The sequence below is a fragment of the Simochromis diagramma genome, unplaced genomic scaffold, assembly GCF_900408965.1.
Source record: "Simochromis diagramma unplaced genomic scaffold, fSimDia1.1 OVJJ01000387.1, whole genome shotgun sequence".
In the NCBI taxonomy this organism is placed as follows: domain Eukaryota; kingdom Metazoa; phylum Chordata; class Actinopteri; order Cichliformes; family Cichlidae; genus Simochromis; species Simochromis diagramma.
In genome coordinates, this window is record NW_024387152.1 from 1,124,630 (window position 1) to 1,147,069 (window position 22,440).

Genomic DNA, 22,440 nt, shown 5'->3' on the forward strand with positions numbered 1-22,440 from the left:
TTCGCTTCGAGTGTGCTGGAAGTTTTGGGATATTTGACATATTTCGCATTTTCCCGCTGTGGATGTAGTGATTCAGGGACTCACGTGTTTAGCAGGGAATTCCTCTAATATTTACTCAAGCATTCGTTCTGTATTCGGCTAGTTTAATGCGTCTCTCAGACTTAGTTTGCAGTTTATTGCAGTATTATTAGCTCCCAAGCTAGCCAACTAGCATGTCAGTTCGAGTGTGTTAGCGGTGGCTTGCTGGTTATATATCCACTGAAAAACAGAAAATAACTGGTCGATAGCATACAATGACTACCACTGGAAGTGCTTGTGTGCGGTTTTTAGGAACTTTTATGGACAGTTAGTTGGAAGTTTTTCCGCTTTGGGGATCAAAGGGATATTTTGCCAACTCACACTCGGCTAAACCGCTTCCAAGCGTTCGCTGTGATTTCATTTTCCCTCTGCATGCTCGCAGATGGGACTCATTTCTTGCTGCTGTGAAAGTTGTATCAACATGTGAAACTAAGAGTCGTAGGAGTTTCAAAGGAAAGGCCATGGGAGAATTTACAGCATATGTGTGTGATCTGATTGCTTTGTTAAAATTGTGTAAGATGTGACCATGTTAAGGTTATCCGAGTGTTTAAAAGAGTCGATCGGTTTACTGTCTATATCCATAAAGGCTCTCGGTACTGTAGTAGTCAGTGTGCAAAGAGTTCATAGAAATCTGTGAAGTTTTGGTTGTTCATAATGTCGACGGTGCTCCACTGGGAGCAGTAGACAGCCCCTAATGTGCATGTCTTTTCGGTGTTCGCTGATCTCATAGCTTTATTTAGCTCAATGCTGTACTGGCCTCCTCATTGCACTAAAACACCTGACCTTTTGACCACGGGTGCTATATTGAAACAGGCAGAGCCAGCAACATATGTGATCTGTGGCCAGTATCCTAACTTTGCATCACCACTGCTCTTGACAAATCTGTGGCCATGACAGCTCATCAGATTTCAGAACTCCTAACCAAACTGCACAGCAATGCTCCCAGTGCTGGTAATGCAAGTCTGTGATTGTGGTGTATGTGTTACATCAGCACTAGGTTTGATTATTTAAGCCAAGTTTCCCCCTGGAATTTGTTAAACCGTCTGTGAGCTCCCCACCATGCTAAAGAAAAAGGTATTGGATGATTGACGCTCCCCCTTAATCAAATGCATAAACTAAGTTAACGTTAGAGTAAATTGTCATAAACATAATTTTTGTCATTACACCAACTAAGGTCATACTTCATGTTAACACATTTAGACTTCCTGTGTGAAAAATCTCCGTTTCAGATTATTACATGTGTGTGCTGCTTATAACTTTGTATATACAGAGTATCTGTTTTTTAAAATGTATATTTAAATGTGTTGCCTGGTAGCCTCACATCTGCCTACAGTATCTTCCACTAATGAAAAACGTGAAAATGATGAGTAATATTTTTTTGACATTCCAGAAATGTATCTTAGTAGTTATGTATTAAAGTAGTTTACTAGGCAACACCATTTGCTTAGCTGTCTAGTATGCCACATATGCTGACAGTATTTTCAATACTAGAGTCAAGTCATTCACATGGACAAACCATGATGACACCATATGTCATGTTGATATCATGCTGATGTCATGTTCCTGTCCTGCTCGTGCTGATATCATATATTGGTCAGGCTCTGCTTACTATACAGTTAGCTGACCTGAAATGTATGTAACCTAAATCCCACTGAAGAATATAGGAAACTTCCTTCCTTCTGTCTTATTAATCCTAATCAACCAGAAGCTCGGGCTTTAGACTGTTCTATATGCTTGGTTTCACACACACACACACACACACACACACACTTCTCTTTGATTTCTGTCAGGGAGAGGGGATATCTCTAATGTGGTCATCTCAAGGGCACAACTAGCTTAGAGCATGGGAGCCCCTCCCACCTTCTGTTTGGATGGGAAAGCCAATCAGAAGAAAGTTGGCTTAAATGGAGGGTGACCTAAAGGAGGAGAAGGTGGAGGTAGAAGGGCCTGCTTTAGACATGACGCGGGGATGCACTGAGGGGCTACACTAAGGCTCATTTTAAGATAAATAACAATTGTTTTTCAAATCATGACTGATGCAAAGCTACTCTTGTTGTGGTCATTATAATCTTTTTGTCTGTGAACATGAAAAGCGATATGACATCATGATGAGTTTGTTCCAGTCAGGACAAAGAAACACCTTCCCAGTTGCAGACGTCCCACAGTAGAGCTTTCAGGACAATCGCATCCCACCTCCCTCGAATATCAAAATGTTCTTTTAGACTTTGCGCTTGCCTGACCACCCCGCTAGGCCTTTCTGATCTCTATGGCAACAGCTCAGTCCAGTCAGTAGTGATTGAAACCAGGAAGGCCCTGCACACAGTGTGCAGAATAAACCCACCACAGCAGGGGAAGCTCAGCGACCACACTGATCCTCTGTGGTTCCTCTGTGGCGGGGACCATATTAACCACACTCTGGAAAACATTACACACCAGGCAACATTCATGTCGCATATGTGTGTCTGTGTTTGAAGAGACTTGGAGCATCTTCAACAATAACAAAAGAATGTGTAATTTCCTCATGTGGCCTATACAGCCAAGGTTGGAGTCTTCTAAAGTTTGTGTTGCCTTTTAGGCTAGTTTCTGTGTAATGAACAGCTAAGAAAAAGGAATAGCTGGTCTCATCTTCACTAAGCGCAGTCAGTTAAATATTTAATGTATTACATCTTGTGATCTCATCTTAATAGTGACACATCCTGGTAGTGTCCTTCTTGACCCTGGATAGTGTCTTTAAACATTTATAAACCCTTAATATTTTAGCTTGTCACTTGTTAGGTCTTTGACCACGGGTGCCAGAACTATTAATACACACCGTACCCATGGACGCTGTAAACAGCTCAAAGTGAATCTGATCTCGCTCTTGGTGTGTAGACACTTGTAGTCGGAGAAATCTGTCGCTATTCTCAACAGCCGCAAAGTTGATCTCAGGCTCGTCCATCCATCATGATGTCAGTGATGTGGATTAACAAAACAAGGTGTGGGGTTTAATTTTCTTGAGCTGTCAGTGTGCCTCAGATTCCCTGTGTTTAAAAATAACAAGTTTAAAAGCAATGAAACAACTTTTTTTTTTCTTTTTAGCAAAATGCTTTATACACTGCTGATCTAACTTAAGTTTTGGGGGGGGTTTTCTGTTCACATGAAGGGATTAAGAGTAAGGAAATAAGCTCTTAAACCTGTACTACATTTTAATATGGGAAAAGTGTCAAAACGTCATGTTTTACTTGTTGTGGAAACCTCGTTCCCCTTCTCTAGGCTGCATACTACAGTCTAAAGATGTTCTGTGCTTTTAACTGCTTAGGTTGTCCACGTTTGGCATTACAAAATAATGTACATGCATGGCGACTACACTTAGGTTTGTTCAACTGCTCAGTAACGGAGCTATCTAATCAGGCAAGCGCATGGCAGTAATGCATTTAGGCAAGTAGAAATGTTCAAAGCAAGTATCAAAATGGGGATGAAAGATGATTAAAGTGACTGTGAACAGACAGGCTTGTCTGAGGATTTCAGAAACTGCAGATTATTGTCAGATAAAGGGAAAATGCCTTGTTGATGTCAGAGGCCAGATGAGAATGGTCAGACTGCTTTGAGCTGATAAGAAGGTAACAGGAACTCAAATAACCACTTGTTACAGCCAAGGTTTGCAGAACATCATCTCTGAACATGCAGCACATTGAACCTTAAAGAAGTGGGCCTACAATACCACTTTGAGTGTTTCTATTAGCTAAGAACAGGAAAGCAAGGCTAAAGTTCACACAGACTCACGTAAACAACATGAAAGCACGGGTCCACCCTGCCTCGTAACAATTCGTGGTGTAACTGTCTGGAGGGTGTTTTCTTAGCTCACTCTAGGCTTGAATGGGTGAATGAGGCAACTTGCATGAAGCACTTCAGGTGCTCAGGTACAGAAGAAAAAGCACTCTATAAGAACCGACATGACGCTTAAAATGTCCTTAACTGCAAAAATGAATTAGCTGTACACAATTTACAGTTTTTTTGTATAGGACAGAAAACGGCTGCATCCGTTTCTCAAAATCTTGCTGCTTGCAGTGCATCGTAGCTGTGACAACAACAAATCTGTTTCCTAATCATGTTTTGGCTTCAACATGGAAGGAAACATGTTAAAACCAGGGTTCAGGGTAAGTTTTGTAACAAGTATTTGTATATTTTTGTTAGTCCTGGATAGGGGCTTTTCCTCAGTTGCCTGTATTTCTGCCTATTGGTTTAAATTTTAAATTCAAGCTGAGTGTAATTGTGTGAATAGTATAAAAGTGAAAGTGTGCAGAGATGCCAGTTTAACTTCTCTCTATTGCTCTCTGGCCTCTTCATTTGTGAGGAGGGCAGACAGACAAAATGGAGAAACCTTACAGCCACCACGCCCCCCAAAAAGCATAACACTGTAACACTAACGTGTCAGATCCAGTTTAGCGGATCTGTTCCACATTTATCTTGTTTCGTGTGTTGTAGGTGTGTTGTAGCTGGAGCCGTCATCATTGCGTCGGAGTGGAGTTGCCGTGGCAGCCCTGATGGGGCGCAGGAGGAGGGTGCCAGTCCCAATGGAGAGGGACTGGGAGACGGGGCGGACCGCGGATTGGACGGGGATCCTGAAGGGGTGTGGAGCCCAGACATTGAGCAGAGCTTTCAGGAAGCTCTGGCCATCTACCCTCCTTGTGGAAGGAGGAAGATCATACTGTCAGATGAGGGGAAGATGTATGGTGAGGAGCAGCAACTTTCTATCCCTTTCCCCTCTAGTTTCTTCTTCGATATTGAAATGAAAGCTCAAACAAAACATATTCAAAGAAGCTGTAATATATAACTGACTTGTTTGTAAAGGATTTGACTTTAATTTGTCGGTTTCCTTTTTGGGTTTAAATAATTTTCTTTCGATGACTGTGTAAAATTGCAGATATTTAAATTTAATAGAGTCAATAAACATAAAGCAATGACTGTAGCAGCCAGTATGACAGAAATGTTTGATATCTGTAGGCACCCTTTGCTTGACCCAACCATTTTGGAATAAATAAAAATGATAATAATAAAGGCTTTACATGTATGAACACTTTATTCCAGAATTTTAGTTCTTAGAAGAACCACACCAAAAAACCACAAATTTGAATCAACTGCCTGCACTTTGGGACAGAGTTGGTTTTTGACCCCTGTGCAGAATCACCTTGCTTTATGCGTAGGTGATCAGCTCGCAGGTATTTTCAACAGGCTACGTAGTTTTTTGGTTCAGAGGACAATCTGCAGTGATAAGGTTAAAGGAAGGAGCATGTTGACTTCTCATGTCAACTTGTAGTTAACTTCTGAATAACTTCTGTTGTTCTGCATAAATGGTCTGTGAAACACCAGGAACAGATTTGTTCTAAATGCACACAAGCAACGTTTCATGTGTTTGTTTTTTATTAGGATTGGTTTAAGATGCTGCCTGTGAAAAGAGCTCTGTATTTTGGCTTTTTTCTTACCTTATGAAAACCTTGTGATCCTTTTTTCTTTTTTTTGAAAGGGGGGGGGGGGGGGGTTGGTTGAGTGTTTGCACTCTGAATCAGACTGTGAAGCATTTGTGCATTTGTAAGGGTGTTCAGCAGTGAGGGGAGCGGGATATATGATACCAGGTGACAGAAAGGGAAAGTTTGTTTCAGCATTGTGGCATTTTCTCCTTTTGTGGAAGCGTGGGGCTCAGTGTGTTGGTTGACCTTCCCTGCTTCCCTCTCCTTTAACGAGGATTGTCCCGTTGATGTATGCTTACACTTACTAAAAAGCAACACTGAGACTGAGCGTAATATTAGCTGTACAACACCCAACCTTGCATCGGTGCTTCTTAATACTGTGAGCTACTAAGTATCCATTTCAACTTTTGCATAATTAGATGTGACTTTTTATGTTAAGATATTGTTTAATATGAATGATAAACCAGTTTAGAGGATATAAAAGGAAAACCACTGAGATTTATCAGCTATTTTTCACCTATAGTCAGATGTGGACAGGTGTTCCAACATCACCCAATATTGCTAAATGAAAATACATCTCATGCCTTAAAGTGTTTTGTGTGCATAAACACTCACACTAGTGTAAAGGAATTAAAACTACGCAGTGCTCATTTAGCTTATCGGCACAAGTGTGAATTAACTATTAAACTGTTATGAACACAGCATTAAAATTATATACTGATTTCATAGTAACGCGAATCTCAGTGGGTGTTTGCTTTAATTATCCTTCTTGAGCTAAACTAGGCCAGTTGTAATTGATCCACCCTGTGTGCTGTCTTTGGTGGCAGTCATATGTTACTACCATGATGTCACCCTGGATTATAGTGCCAAGCAAGTATTTCTAAATAGGGATGATCAGCAGACTTGGTGACACAGATAATGCAGCGTGTGTGCGTGTGCGTGTGCGTGTGCGCGTGCGTGTGCGCGTGCGCGTGCGTGTGTGTGTGTGTGTGTGTGTGTGTGTGTGTGTGTCAGTAATGATGTTTTAATATTGGATTGATATTTTAGTTTGTTGAAACTTAACACTCAGCTTCTTCATCATCTATCTCTTCATAATCATTTGGCAGTTAGATGGGTGCTGGATAATTACTCTAATGATTTAATAAGTAATGCAGATGAAAAATAATATACTAACTTTGGCAACTACTGCTTTTAAATCACACCACACCTATATCCATCGTTATTAGACTTTGAAAAACATTTTCAGCACACGGTGACAAATATCTTGGCTTTTTCTTTAGGGTTGTTTTTAAAGATTGATATATGCATATTTGGTGTTTTTAAAATCCACGTATTTATCCTTTTATTTCAGTCATGTAAAAACTTTTTCTAACATCTGCTGTGTGTAGTGATTAATCAGTCCTTACTAAGACATTATGGCAGTGTAGTTAAAAAATAAATTGTTTTACTGTCACAAGTTGTGGATGACTTGTTTACGCTCTGCCTGACTCTACTCCGATCAGATTGTTACCTTTTTAGTGTACCAAACCTGCGATGCCCAAAGTTGCCTTGTACCCTCTAGTGCCCAACTGTGCAACATCAAGACTCAACATGATTCAGCTGTGGGGTTTTTTTTTCATTGCATCTTATTTTCATCTCTATCCTTAATCATCCTAGCATGCTGCACATCCTTTCCAGCCCAAAAGCCACTCAGAACAAGTCCTGTTCTCCTTCCTTAGTTTCTAGTCTTACATACAACTCACTATAAACCTTTTCCTTTGCTTTTACCACCTCTTTCTTTGCTGGATGACTAGCCTTCCAATACTCCTGCTTTCTTCATCTATCCAACCACTCCCCTTTGACTTTTTCTTTGCTTTCTTTGAATACTTTATTGCATGTCCTCGTTTCACCATGGAGTCTCCTTTTCATCATTTCTCTGTTCCCTTCTGGTAATACTCTGTATCACTTTATTCAGTCTACTTCAGAATTCCTTGTGCTCTTTTAACGGACATCCAGCCTGTGGGATTACACTCAACACCACGCCTTCAGCTTGATCAGTTTAAATTTCTCACTCTCTCCACCTCAACAACACTCTTCACATACTTTTACTTGGAATTTCTTTCCTACTTCATTTCACTTCCTATCTACACCATGGTAGAACAGTTGGAATCAACCTCTGTTTCTTCTGGTCTTCCTTCCCCTCCATCTGGTCTCTTGCACGTATTATCGTATCCATCATGTCGGCCAGTTCTCTCCCTTTACCCGTCATAGTTCCTGCGTTTAAATTCCTACTCAAACCTCCTCACTCCTGCCTTTCCGTCTTTCTTGCTGCCTTCAAACACGCCTTCCCCCTCTCTTCTTTCTTTGTCTTCGGCCAACAGTACCACAGTTTCCACTGGCACCCACTTAGCTAACAGTACCAGGGGCTATTGTTGTTCACCCAGGCCCTTTCCAATCAAGTATGGAAATTACATTCTTGATGATCCGCATGTTTGATTAGGCAAAGATTATATTCCAGGTGCCCTTCCTGATGCAACCGTCACATTTATCAGGACTTGGGACGGCCCACTATGAGTACACTGGTTTGTGCCCTCACCTTGTGGCTCGGTTATATTACATATTTATAGTTGTAGCTTATCTTGCCTTATATTTATAGCAAAATAGATCTGACATCTAAAGAAAGAGCTTTTACCCTTATGTGGAGTAGTGGCAGGCTGCAGGGTAGTGCATGTGTCCTGTTTTGGGAATTGGAGCAGACTGCTGTGTCTGAGTCAGCCCCTTCTGTTGATTTTGGGAAATTCTGTGCTCTGGTAACTTAACAGTGCTGATGTGACTCATCTGAAATCCCTACAGCGTCACAGCCTTTTCCAGAAAAAAGGATGGTGATGATGATGATGTTAGTAAGTGTGCATGTGTGCTAAATGATTACAGCTGTGGGATCAGTCTGGTCACCTTTATATTTAACCGCTTGCGGCGTGCTGTATAATGGGTTACTTAGAAGTTACAAGCGACGAGCAGATCATCGGGTGTGGGTTGGAACTGAGAAGAGGGAGAAGGAAAGAGCTGACCAGGCAGTCTGTGCTGACCACATTTTGGAAGTCTGTTAACAATATCATGACCTCTCCTCTGCTTTTCTCTCCATTCCCACCATTTCTTCATCGCTTTTGAATGTCTGCCAGCAAGCAAACGCAAACCTGACTAAAAATTAATACATGCTATTCTTAATAGAAATGTCTTACAGCCTGAGAAAAGGAGAACTTGACAAGTCTTTGTGGGGATTTATAAGAATCTCACTACCTTGGAGACACACACAAACACACTTTCACACTTAAAACATTTCACCATAAGTGGCATCACATTGAGGTTTTATTTTATGCTTGCAGATACAGACAGTGGATTCAAAAGTATGCACAGCTTCATTTTAGAACTTGACCAGTAAGTTCGGTACAGTCTAAACATAAATTTGAATGTCACTGTGACCACTAAACTCAAACAATAAGGACTCTCGGTCCAGTCATTTGTGTTACGATTGTGCTTATTGTATTGTACATTGTAAGACACAAACTACTAGACCACAACCACATTTGGCTTCAGATTCAAGGCAAATGAAGTTTAGCTTAATGTGGAGTGTTCACCCATGCCCTGCCTGTCTTTTAGATTCATATTTGTTTCAGTGAACAAATGGGATGCAACAAGTGGTGCAATTTAACAACTTTAATATGTACAGACGTATATAGGAACGATGGTCCTTTTTAAAAAAACGTATTTGCTTTACATTACCTTTGTCATACATCAACCACAGCAGTCATAATTAACTTTGGCTTTAAAAAAATGCAGCCATTTAGATTTGTTATTGTAAATTTCTTTTGATTACTAGGACATTCCTCCTCAGAAAATCGCACAGTTCAGTTTTGGAGCTGTGATTCTGTCTATTTTTGCAGCATCATAAAAAGTTACAGGGTCCTACGTGGCTCAAGCAGCAGAGGGAGCTACTGCCTGGAGCTACTTGCAATCTTACTATAATACATGAAACCTCTGTCTACCTATCTGACCACAAAACCCTTCTACATAATTGGAGCTGAGCTGGCACACAGTAGTGATGTCCTCACGTTGCCTAGCAACCAGCTACACGTGGGCTAAAATGACCCATTTGTTGCATTTCTGCACCTGCGACACCATTAAAGCAAGCTTGGGATCATTTTCGTTTATTTATATACACAAAGCTAGACACGTGCAATATATAGTCATCTTGTTGCTTAGCAACCACCTAACAGCCTCAAATAACGTTTGATATAGTAGAACTGATGAGTGAATTGATGCTGTTTTTTAGATTAAGTTGATATGGTTCCTTGATCATATAAAGATTTAAATACATTTTATTGTATATCAATAGTCATGTCAGTCCCACATTTACCTTGTAATTTTTTTACCACTCCCGTTTTCTTACTTTTCTCAATGTCATTATGCAAATCAGTTTGCCAGCAGCACAAACAGCCCAAACAATACTGCAGCTTGGCCACATACTAGTAATGTAAATACTAGAGAGTGACTGTTACAGGGAGACATTTGAATATGCTAAGTCTGCTCATAAGGTGTGAGCTATATCTGCCCAAACAGTGCAGTTTAAGAATAACTTAACAATTGTATAATGTGTTTGTTTTTTAGTCATTCTAATTTTATCAGTTTCTATGTCATGTCAGGTCGAAATGAGCTGATAGCTCGCTATATCAAGCTGCGAACGGGGAAGACACGCACACGCAAACAGGTACGCACAGATATTTGTGTCGACTACACCACTGATCTGTTTTATGTAACAGGATTTAAGTGCATCTTGTTCACTGTAACTTGTTCCACCTTGTTTAAATGAATATTTATGGACTGTGTCTGTTTAAAATGATGAAATCATTGTGTAAATGTGTGTTTTCACGGGGGTAACCCTGGGTCCACAGGTGTCTAGTCATATTCAGGTTTTGGCACGTAAGAGGGTACGAGAATACCAGGCAAGCATCAAGGTGGGTTCTCACTGACTATACTCTACTCCTCTCTGTAGTCACAGCCCTCTTCTTTTCTCTTTCCTTTTCCTTTTCCTTCATCCTGTCTTTCCTCAGGTCTCTAGTCACCTGCAAGTCTTGGCCAAGAGAAAGTCTCGTGAGATTCAGTCTAAGCTGAAGGTATACATGCTCACTGACTTTGCAATGCTAGCCGCTTCGCTTTGCATGCTCAGATGTAACTTGACCCAATCTTAGACGCAGATTTTTCTGCTGGGGTACTACCTGTATTGGGGGTATCTTTACTGTCAAAGCCGACTCCCACCACCTTAAAACTACAACTATATTTAACTATATTTTCCAACCATATTCATGAGACTCGTGCCCTTAAAACTGGTGCCTTGTTCTTAGTTCTTAACATCGGCCATACGAGTCTCCAGGGAACTGCAACTGCTAATCAAATTGCAGACGATCAATATAACCTTCATGGAGTCTTTTTGTCGAGACCAGTAGAAAACTTTGATGGACCAAAGTTAAATCCAGTATAGAAGGACTTTGCTGCATGATTGGAATATAGTCAGTAGGGCACAGACATTTTTTTTAATTTATTTTTTTTGCTTGTATTGTCTAGCATTGCACAGTACACAAGTTTGTTTTCTTGAGTGTTTATATATGTTTGGCATCATTTTTATGCATGGCTGGTACCTTGGTCATTTCACTTGGATCAAGTTTGTGGCCTTAGACAAATAATTGCATGAGATTAGGTTGCTGGCTTTTGTTGACCACTTAGTTTACAATGCTAGCGGCATGTAACCTACATGCATGCCCCCATATCAGTAAACATGCAAGGTGTCTTTAATGTGGCCATTTGAGGAATTTCAAAAGTTTTCTCTGTTGATTTTTCTCTTTCTTTAGATTCTTGCTCTTGAACATTTCCTACATTTCTTTTTATCTTTTCTCTCTATTTCTTTCTTGTGGTTTTACCATTCTCTGTTCTACACAAAACAAACCATCATTTTACACCAAATCTGTTGAACCACCTGCTCTCCCGTACACATGTGGAGAGTAACCTTTATAATCTCCAGATATAAACTCAGTTTTATGATGGAACAGATCAGTAGGACATATCCTGCTCTTTCAGTATAAGGCAGTGCTTTTGATTACAGTTACAGCTGATTTCACCTTTTGCACCCATGAAAATTTCATTTTAACTTGAAAAATGAACCTAAATTCATTAACTCACGACACCAAAGTGAAAATTGTGTTTTTAGGTTTTTGATTTTATTTATTTATTTAATTTATTATTCATGTATGCGCACATCTGTTTATTTTCTGACAAATTTATTTAAAGAAATAGTTGAAATAAGTATGTCAAAGCATTTGGACTATAAATTAAGTTCTTTGTGGACATCAGTCACTTTTGATTGTTGGCCATGCTCACATGGATTGTGCAGTTTATTCTTTCTGGGTCATCCGCTGACATTAGCTGAGACTTTGATGGTGCCACCAGCACTACTCCCAGACTAATCATGAATCATCAGTGATTGAGTCTTGTTGAGATGGTACTCCTCTCTGCAGTTAACTAACTGAACACCGATTAGTTAGCTTTGGGTTCTATCGAAGAAGTACTTGCTTCCGTAGTTAAAGAGAAAACTCCAGGATGTGCTTCTAGGAACACTTCTAGCGTCTGCTATCTTTTAAGCTGTGGTCTGCTAGACCAGTGAAACGGCAGAGAGGGACAGGGGGAGACTTAACAAACTGGTCAGGGGGGCCAGCTGTGTCCTGGACTGTCTGCTGAAGTCCATCGAGCAGGTTGGGGAGGAGAGCATGTTGTCTAAGCTAACATCATCATGGACAACACCCCCCACCCCCTGCATGACACTGCGAGCACTGAGCAGCTCGTTCAGCAGTGGACTTTTACACCCACAGTGTAGGAAGGACCCCCCCCCCCCCACACACACGTACATATCTCTGTACAATTATTATACATATTTCTGTACGTTGTTATCTCTATATGCGAGCTTCAGTTGCTTATTTATATAAGACCACTTTGTGTCTGGCTTCTATATTTTATATTCCACTTGCCATAAGAGCTGCGTAACAGCCAAACTTCTCATTCGTGGAATAATAAAGCTTTATTCTATTCTATTCTATTTAGAAAATACATTTTTTTTTATTCACACATAAACATGCAAAAAGTGAATGTATCTAAATGTTTTCTGAAGTATGAACAAGGCATATTCCTTTATTTCCTAACAATGATTTTGTGATCTGCTTTTACTTTGAATGTACTGAAGTTAATTAATAAAATGTCTTTTTTGCCATAGGCCATGAACTTGGTAAGTTTCGGTTATGCAACTACAGTTTTCTGCTTCAGGCTTCTGTGTTGTGTGGTTGGCATCACATTGCTGCTAGTCCACAGTTGCAGTTTTATTGCCAGACTAAAAAAAAAAAAAACCCTGCTTGTTGCTCTTTCGTTTTAGTGGCTTTAGTGAAATACTGGTGACGGTTAGCTCTTCTTACTTGGTTTGCCTCCTGCTTCGGCTCCCCCTCATGTGCGCTTTGCTTTCTGAGCTATTTTTCCATATAGTTGCTGCATCATGCTTATGTACACTACATGTTGGCTGGCTTGCTGTCTAAAGTGGCCTTTGGAGTTGGCTGATCTTGGAATGATAACCTGCATTTTATTGTGACGTTTCAGAGTTTTGTCATTGTGTTTTACTTTGTCTTTGTCATTCAGGACCAGGTCTCGAAGGACAAGGCGCTGCAGACGGTGGCCAATCTCTCATCAGCTCAGATCGTCTCTGCGAGTGTAATGAAACCCCAGACTCCCTTTCCCCCACCAGTCAGAGTGAGACGCTAACACTGACACACACATCTGTTGTTTTCTACTTTTCGGGGTAAACGTGAGCAAATCGTTTTACTCAATCTGTTTCTTCTTTGTGTAGTTTTGGCCCGGCCCTATGCCAGGACAGCCTGGGCATTCTCAGGAGTAAGTATAGCTGGCACATACCTTAGTTTTCTGTCTTGAAAATCAAACTTTCTTGCGTAAGCAGGTACATTTACTCATTTTTGGGGTTATTTCTTCTGTTTCGTTTTTACAGCATCAAGCCCTTTGCACAGCCGCCGTACACTACACTCCCAGCCCCCGTCCCTGCACCTATCAGTAAGTGTGAACTTGATTTGCACATTTTTTTTTTTTTTTTTAAATAAATATTGTTATTTGAATTGTTTCACAGTTTTAAATGTTAAACAGGTTATGAGGCCTTGCCACCCCCTCGACCTGCAGCTATAGCAGCTCCTGTATGGCAAGACAGAACCATTGCCTCTGCAAAACTACGGCTACTGGAGTACTCTGCTTTCATGGAGACTCAACGAGACAGAGAGACGGTACAGACAGCCAGAACCTTTTGAAGCAAGAGTCCTCAATATAAACATTTTCTTTCTTTTTACCCTCTTGGACTTATTTCTCCTTCCCTTCTACAGCATAAACATCTGTTCGTGCACATTGGCCCATCAAACCCTGGCTACAGTGACCCAGTGTTGGAGTCCATAGACGTGAGGCAGATTTACGACAAGTTCTCTGAGAAGAAAGGAGGCCTGAAAGAGCTTTACGAAAAAGGGCCACACAATGCATTCTTTCTTGTCAAGTTCTGGGTACGTAACCAACAACACTAAACCATTTTAGCAAAGAAAGTCAGCAAGTTCTAATCTCAAAAACTGAGCTGGCGTTTAGGACATGCGCACTAACATGCTTAAGTGTTTACACTAGATTACTTTCACTTTGTTAAACAAAAAATTGGGTCTTTTGTAGAGTTCATTTTGCAGTGTGAGGTAATAACCTGCTACACCACACGGGGGAAGCAAAGCCAGTGTAACACTAGAAATTATGCAGGAAATGACTTTTTCACTTTTTTGTTCTTAAACAAGTGTTTTTAGTTGCATTATTATTATTCAGCAAATCAAACACAAGTTCTTGGATAGTTTCTAGCTCGGTCCATGTAACGTGTCTTACTGTTGCAAAGAGTAGTTGCAGGAATGAGTATTAAACACTACAGTTATAGTCTTTGGTGGTGACGTCTTCATTTGTTTTCTTCTACCCCTTTCTTTTTTATCGCACTCATTCTGTGTCCATCTCATTCTCCTTGTTTTAGGCGGACCTGAGCAGTGACATCGAGGAAGGTTCTGGCGCATTTTACGGCGTGAGCAGCCAGTACAGCGGAACAGAAAACATCACTATCAGTGTTTCAACAAAGGTCTGCTCCTTTGGTAAACAGGTGGTGGAAAAGGTTGAGGTGAGAAAATTATTCACACATTTTAATAATGGATCTTATTTATTGAATATATGTACACATACTCAAATATATTTTACATTAGACCCCACCTGCATGTGTTTTAACTGCAAATAACGCATGTGGATTTCTCCTAACCAGACTGAATATGCACATCTGGAAGGAGGAAAGTACATGTTCCGCATCCATCGCTCACCCATGTGTGAATATATGATCAACTTCATCCACAAACTCAAACACCTGCCGGAGAAGTACATGATGAACAGTGTTCTGGAGAACTTCACCATTCTACAGGTGTGTGTGGGTAATCTGACCACCAATACAAAACCATACACTGTTTATAAACGTGCTTTGGTGAGTTCATAGTGTGAGGCAAGATTTGGTTAATAATTCATATAAACTATAATGTGGATAAATATCCTTCGGCATCATTTAAAAACGATTGTTAAACTGAACTTTAAGAATTCATGAAAACGGCACGAGGGGGGTTACAACCAACTGTACATTTTCTGTATTGTACACTTTTTTTGTAGCTTTGCACATTTACATCGACATAGTGGATTTTAAATTGGGCTCGATGCTGAAAATCTTGTGAATATGATAACTTGAGAACAAGGTGATGTAGGATTCACACATTCATAGTATAGGTGTCTCTACTAAAAATGGCAGATGAGTTTCAACACCAGTGACCTTGACCTCAAGATCAGAGGTCAACCTTTATGATAATAATGAAATAGGTGAGGAACAGGCCTCAACTGACTGCCATGGTCCTTTCATGACAAAGTAAGCAGACATGATTTGACACTGAGTCCATTCAAAGTGCTCAGTTTCACTTCAGTTTTATTTCTATGCTGCCAAATCACAACAAGTCGCCTCGATACACTTTTACATCGTAAATTAAAGACCTAGAAGTGATTAATTTGTAATTTATAGTTTTCACTGTGTTTTTAAACATGAGGCCTAAAGACATGTCAGTGTAAGTGCGAGAGGCCTTTATTGCACTGGGGGGGGGAGTGGCTAAATCAGTAATCTGGTACATTGTTAAAAAGGAGTGTACCAGCCAAATATTGACAGACCTAACTGCATGCTTATGACAGATTAGACCAGAAAGCTTTAGAGAGTCTGGCTCTCTCAGGGTGGAACCAAGATTAACATCTTATAATCTGAACCATAACATATCTTGACCTGATCTCCTCCAAGTCTACTGAAAAACTTCACTGACTCTCAAAACAACAGCAGCTGAAACCTAGTGCAGCATGTCAGCAAGTAAACAGCATTTGGTGATGCTCATGAGTTTTGGGCTTCAGGCAGTCATTCACTGCAAATGATTTTAATCAAAGTATTAATACCAATTCTTAGATATTCATAAATGAGGTGAGATCTTAGATATTTGTGCAATTCATTTTGAACTAAATATAGAAATAGAAATATAAAAATAATAATAGAAATATAAAAATGGGTGCGAGTGGGTTATTCCAAAATGTCTGTAAAAACCCTTGAATTAAAGCTTGCAGTTTGGTCACATATTTATTAATTGATTGATTTTATTTATTTTTAAATCCACTGTGGTGGTGTCCAGAGGCAAAAAAAACCCCAAAAACAAATTATAGGCCTAACTGTGCGCAAAGGTATTTTTGCACCTTCTTAATGTAATGAACTGAATTTGAAAAGGTTTTGCTGCACGTTGACAAATGTACTTTCTCCCCCTCAGTGCCTTTCTTGTCTTTATTTGTCTTTGCTAGGTGGTGTCCAACAGAGAAACTCAGGAGACTCTGCTGTGCATCGCCTTTGTGTTTGAAGTGTCCACAAGCGAACATGGAGCGCAGTACCATGTTTATCGACTAGTTAATGACTAGCAGCATGTTGTGCACATGCAGAGACTCTTCACGGACTTTTTGATACTCACACCATAAACACTATTTCCAGCTGAACACTCAGAATTGCTCCTCTATTCTAAACACACGTGTTTCAACAGACCAACCATCACACTGTAGTCACGCCTGTTGTTTATGGTTTCCCATTGCTGGAACATGTATGATGTATGATCATATAACAGCATCCCTCTGCTTAAACCAAAAGAGTCGGCAAACACAAAGGTCTTATATACATTAGATACTCCTTTTTTTCCTAATTGGAAATTGAAAAAACCTTTTAAAGTGAATCAAGTTTAACATGCAATCCTTTGATCAACAATGGAAAACTGTGTGATGCACTACAAGTGGATCTTTGCATTTGCATCACAGGTGTGACTGATGTGAGATGAGTTTGAATATAATCTATGAAAACAAATATTCATCGTTCATGTAACCTGCCACAAACACTATTACTTTTACAGACTGCAGTAGCTCTGCGAGGTACAGTTTGAATGAGTCTACATTGGAATAGCCTCTGTTACCTGTTTAGTATGAAATCGTGGACTTCAGTCAGCTCAATCGAAGGTCCAAGGATACTGCATAAAGTATAAGTGAGCCTCATGTAAAGAAGAGCATGTTGTATTTATATTTGATGTTGTGTCAAAGTGTAAAGAGGGAGATCATTTTAGGAGTATTTGCTTTCTCTTTGTAAAGGTTTCCAGTGGAGGACGTGTTTTCGACTGCCTCACTTGTCGTTTTAAACAACAGAAGAATTCAGACAGTTTCAGACTAAGTTCACGTTTTGCTCTTTGCAGCATTTTTAACGACAGAATCACCTCCATTGTCCGTGGACGTGCAACTATTTTTACTTTGACTGTGTGGGCTTGCTGCAGTACTTCTACCTCCATGCGAGTTGGGATAAGAATGTGCTTTGATTTCTAAAGCCTTAAGCTGAGGAGCACTGATGTATAGGACACGTACACTACGCTTGTAACGGTACTGTTTGTAAGCCAAACCTAAGGTAAATAGTCCATTTTTGTAAAGATGAACTTTTTTTCTTTCTTTTTGTATTTCACCAGCAAAGCAAAAAAGTGTTACTCTAAAAATGTTAAAGGACGGGTGTTCGGGGTCTATCTGTTTTCATATGCAAACAATGGTATGGTACAGACCTCATTAAGGTCGCCAGCAGTGCACTGGGATAGATTTTACCTGATAACACTAACGACTATCCAGCTGACACTTTTTTCTTTTATTCTATGTAATGTGTTGGATTATTGGTACATTTGGCTTTTCTCTTTCTTTAGTAAACCTCACATTTTTTACTTCGTATTACACTGTCATGGCCTCTCTGTGCAGGATTATCTTTGCCTGTGCCGAAGAGAATTTGTCATTTGACTTTCTATCATGACACTAAGAGCTAGCTGGCTCTATTTTTTCTTTTTTTTTAAAAAACATAAGATCATATTTTAATACTCACTGTGTGGTCAGCCAAAAGTGTTTTATTTTATAATTGCGTGTACTGTTTGGCTGTGCCTCGTCACTCCTGCCTGCTCAGTGAATTAAAACTGGCTATACGCTGTACCTGTAAAGTTACGCGTTGGTGTCTTGATCATAACGTTTAGACAGATGAGAGAGGAAACGAGCCTTCCTGGGTCTGAAAATAACAAATGGTAAATATCATTTTTAATCCACTGTTCCTAATTTATATATTCTGGTTGATCATGTCCACGTGCCTAATTGCTCTGAGTTCCTGCCATTTAATTGGCTGAATTATAATCTGGGTAAACGGTCAGTTGAACAGGTGTACCTAATTAAGTGGTCGCACCTAATTTAAATTAGAATGGAGCTTTTCACTGTTGGGACATAAAACATTTGTTAAATGTAGTGTAGGAATTAATAAGACACTTTTTTTCTTTCAAAAATAAGGAAATATGAGCATAAGCAATACGACAAGGTTTGTCTGAGAGTACGGGGGCTGTTTGTGTGTTTTTTTTTGTTTTTTTTGGGGGGGTTGTTTTGTTTTTTGTCCTCCTTTCCATGCAGGCTGACAAAGCCTGACTTAGTTTCACGGATGCAGAGCATGGCTGCTATATGAAAGGCACTCGTATATCCCTCAGTTTCCCTGGTGTTTTAACAACTAGGCACAGTTTGAGTCGCTTCTATGCTCATGACAGCGTTGACACAGAGATTGCAGTGTGTCGTTTGCCCTACTAGATGGCGCCCTTTGCTCAAATGTAAATGTTTAAACGAGCATCCAAAGTATAGCAGGCTTTTACAACGCACTTGCATATCAGTTTTGTCCCACAACTTTTTCACTTACGCTTGCAACCAACACTCCCACATAGTTGCATGACACTGGAATTACGTTTACGTAACCCCTCTGTGCTGCAGTCATATTGCCTAAATATTGCAAAGCACTGCTGTCTCAGATAATCATGGCTCAAAAGTGCAGATGTGTGTAATTGTCTGGTTTTAATTACTGCAGTTTGTCAGTTAACACTAACATGAGGGGAGGGTTCATTATCTATAAGACAAATCACGTCTTCAAATACCAGAGCTGACCTGAAGTCACGTGTATAGCTGTCAATTTGAAATTCAGTCACACCTCCTGCGTGGGCTGTCCAGTCTGTTAATCCACTCGATAAATCCAAGTCACGCCAACAGACTAATGTACAGACAAATGAAAGCTAACATGGTAAACCTCAGTAAGGCGATGCACCGCCGCTTGCTGCAGTAAGTGTTTCATAGAACTGTTTAACACGTTGGTGCAAAATGTCTCACAGAGGTTCAGTCGGGCTGAAGTCTCGTGGCTGCAAAGGAGACGAATCCCATCTGTCTTGTACATATCAAGCTATCCGTGTGCCACATGGGTGCTGATAACAAGCACCCTTATCACTGCTGAATTTCTAACAATTGATAAGCTTTGTGTGGACTTACGGTAATGGTGCAATAAGGACACAAGTGGAACCACAATGCACTGGGACACAGCCGCCAGATTGCTCACGGCAGACGTTCAGTGCAGTCACCTGTCTGTATGTGCTTTGGCAGCCTTCCAAGGTGTATATAGGAAAGTGATGAGTAAGTTTATAGAGCTTTAACTTCACACACTTTCTGTCTGTAGCCAGACTATAAATAGACGGTGAACGGTGCTTACTTTGTGCTCTTTATTTTCTGGGATTGGTGTCTTGAGTAAAAACACAAAAACAATTCTTGTTATAATTGATGATAATAATAAAATGCAGTGAATGCCGCACATGGGTAAATGCTGTCCTAGGTGGACAAATGTGGCAAAGTCGGATGTTACTGTAAGTTTGTCATGGTAATGAACAACTTGTCTCTAACACACTTCTGAGTTTTTTCTCCCAGACGTTACTCAGCTCACCTGTCGCCATGACAACCACCCCACCAGTGACAGTGACAGCATAAGCAAAGCCTGGGTGTGGCCCTGACAACTAAGATTGTCATCTTGGTTAACAAGGGGTCATTTTATATTTGCAGTGAAGACACTTAATTGCTCGTTTATGGAGAAGCAGTGGGGGGGCTTTGGTTTCACGCAGAACTCCCCAGCACTTTAAAAAAAATCCTGGTGTCAATTTTTTTCAAATGGTAGTTTTACCTGATCAGGTTATCAAATAAAACTTCAACTAATGTCCCTCCCACTTTCTTTCTTGGCTCAAATACTTTGGAAGCTTATTTTAGTGGGTTACCGTTTTCCTCATGAATACATTCACATTCATTCAATACAAGCACATGACACACACTGCAAGAATTTACTGCAATTGCACTGTACAACTGAAGGGCGTGGTGGGAAAATGTTACCTGCAGAAACTTCGCCATAACAATCCGGTTATGCAGCGAGCATGTGCTCATATTATTACTCCCCCACCCCCCACTCCCTGTAGTTTTTCCATTATCTTAGAAGTTTGCTTCTGGGTATCTCTTTATTGACTCTTCCTTCTTATCCTTTCCCAATTATTTTTGCAGTGTTTTTTTTTTTTTTTTAATGGTGCAATTAAATAAAACATTATTACTGAAAAAAATCCAAGTTTAGCCCCACAACACCACCCTGTTTATTTATTTATTCATATGCTCCTCATTATCACTGACCAACACTTATTATTATTATTATTATTAACATCTGCACTACCACATGAAAAGCTATTAAAGAAGAAAAAGCCCTGCATGTGACTACACAAAGCAATGCCCTTTTCAGATAATTGATAATTTATTGCATAAATTGCACAAAATGTGTTAAAGTTTACAATTACATGTGTGAACTCGAAAAGGTTTGTGTTTGTTAAGATTCTATCATGTGGACATCTCAGGCCCTCCAAGGTTTGGAGGCCTATCTCCCCCCACCACCACTTCCCCTGCCGGTGGCAGACGCCCTCAGGTGTCGGTGCGTTGGTGGTTCTTTGTGTCCAGGGTGGGCGTCCAGGTACACACCGGCTCACTCCTTGGCGGCTGCTTGTTGGAGCCTGGAGCCTGGGGCTCGCTCGGGCCACTTCGGAGGTGGGGTGCCCCCGGCCTCTCAGCCTGGGGCTCGGTCACTCTGGCGCAGCTGGCTGCCGGCGGAGCTCACGGGCACGTCACTGCAACCCCCCCTGGCTTCTGCTCCGCGGCTGCTGAGTGAGCCCTCATCTGGGACTCTCCTCAGCTCTTTCTGGGACAGTGGCGCGGCCCCTCTGTTGGTCTTCCTTGGTCTCATGTGTTCTGGGGGCCTCTGGATGTCTGGAGTCTTGATCTCCTCCATACCTGCTTCATGCCCTGGAGGACGGGGCTGTGGCCCCCCCACACCCTCTAGCAGATCATTACATGAAGGAACCTTTTAAAAACAAGCGCGTTCATGCTCACAGGTGTACACACGGGTGATCACACCCACAAACTACACCCTTTTTGGCTCCTACCTCAAAGCACACTGTGCGCTGTCGATATTACGTGCTGCACAATAATGTTTAATATTTAGTATTTACTGTTATATTCACATATATCATCGTGATGATGTTTATTGTATTTCTCTCGTTTTCTTCTGCTTGTTTTCTTTTTTCTTTCTCAACAGGTGATCCAGGTGATTGATATGTGTTTTTTTTGTCTGCTTATTTAGTTGGTTTTTGGTTTTTTGCCCTTTATCCCCGTCCCTCTTCTCCACTGTTTTTCCCCCTCTTCCTTTCTCCCTTCTCTTTTCCTCATTCAAGTCTGTCCCGTATCCAGCAGGTGAAAATAAAAAAATAAATAAAATAAACAATAAAAGGTGAATCAAATGGACCATTACGGCAAGGCTGGGATGGTCCATTTGGTAAAGTAAATCCGTTGGGCATCTTTCTTCACCTTTAGACAATAATTCTGATGCAAAAGAACCAAACAGGACAGGCAAAAAAAAAAAAAAAGATTCTATCATGTTTTGTATGCAGAAAAGCCTGTTAATCTGAGAATAGCTATAACTATCAGATCTAGTCCAGTAAAGAGGGTTTTCATCTGAAATGCAGTGCATCCAAATGTATGACAGCTGTAATATTTGCAATCCGTTTGATCTGAACTTCGAAACAGGAATATTTCATTTTTGCCTCCACCGAAGAGGTTATGTTTTCAGTACTGTTTGCATGCATGCACGTCAATCTCAAGTTTTAGTATGCTGATTCTGATTATTACTTTCTGATAAAACTTCATGGGGATGTCGTGTTAACCATCTGCTGAAATTTGGCTTATATCCTGGTCAGCTTGATTTATTGATCGAAAACTTACAAAAAGCCTTATAACTTAGAAACTGTGACTATGTGGTTTGGATTTTTAGCATACAAAGTAC

General features: G+C 40.4%; 1 protein-coding gene across 1 annotated transcript; it reads left to right on the forward strand.

The window, feature by feature from the left end:
* The first annotated feature begins 1,921 nt into the window (after positions 1-1,921).
* Positions 1,922-16,640, forward strand: tead3a (TEA domain family member 3 a). Its single transcript, XM_040048058.1, has 13 exons — positions 1,922-1,989; positions 4,543-4,790; positions 10,205-10,269; positions 10,613-10,675; positions 12,820-12,831; positions 13,233-13,343; positions 13,441-13,484; positions 13,597-13,658; positions 13,749-13,882; positions 13,979-14,149; positions 14,647-14,787; positions 14,926-15,078; positions 16,527-16,640. Exons 1-13 carry the CDS (start codon positions 1,922-1,924, stop codon positions 16,638-16,640), a joined length of 1,386 nt encoding a protein of 461 aa, XP_039903992.1.
* The last annotated feature ends 5,800 nt before the right edge of the window (positions 16,641-22,440 follow it).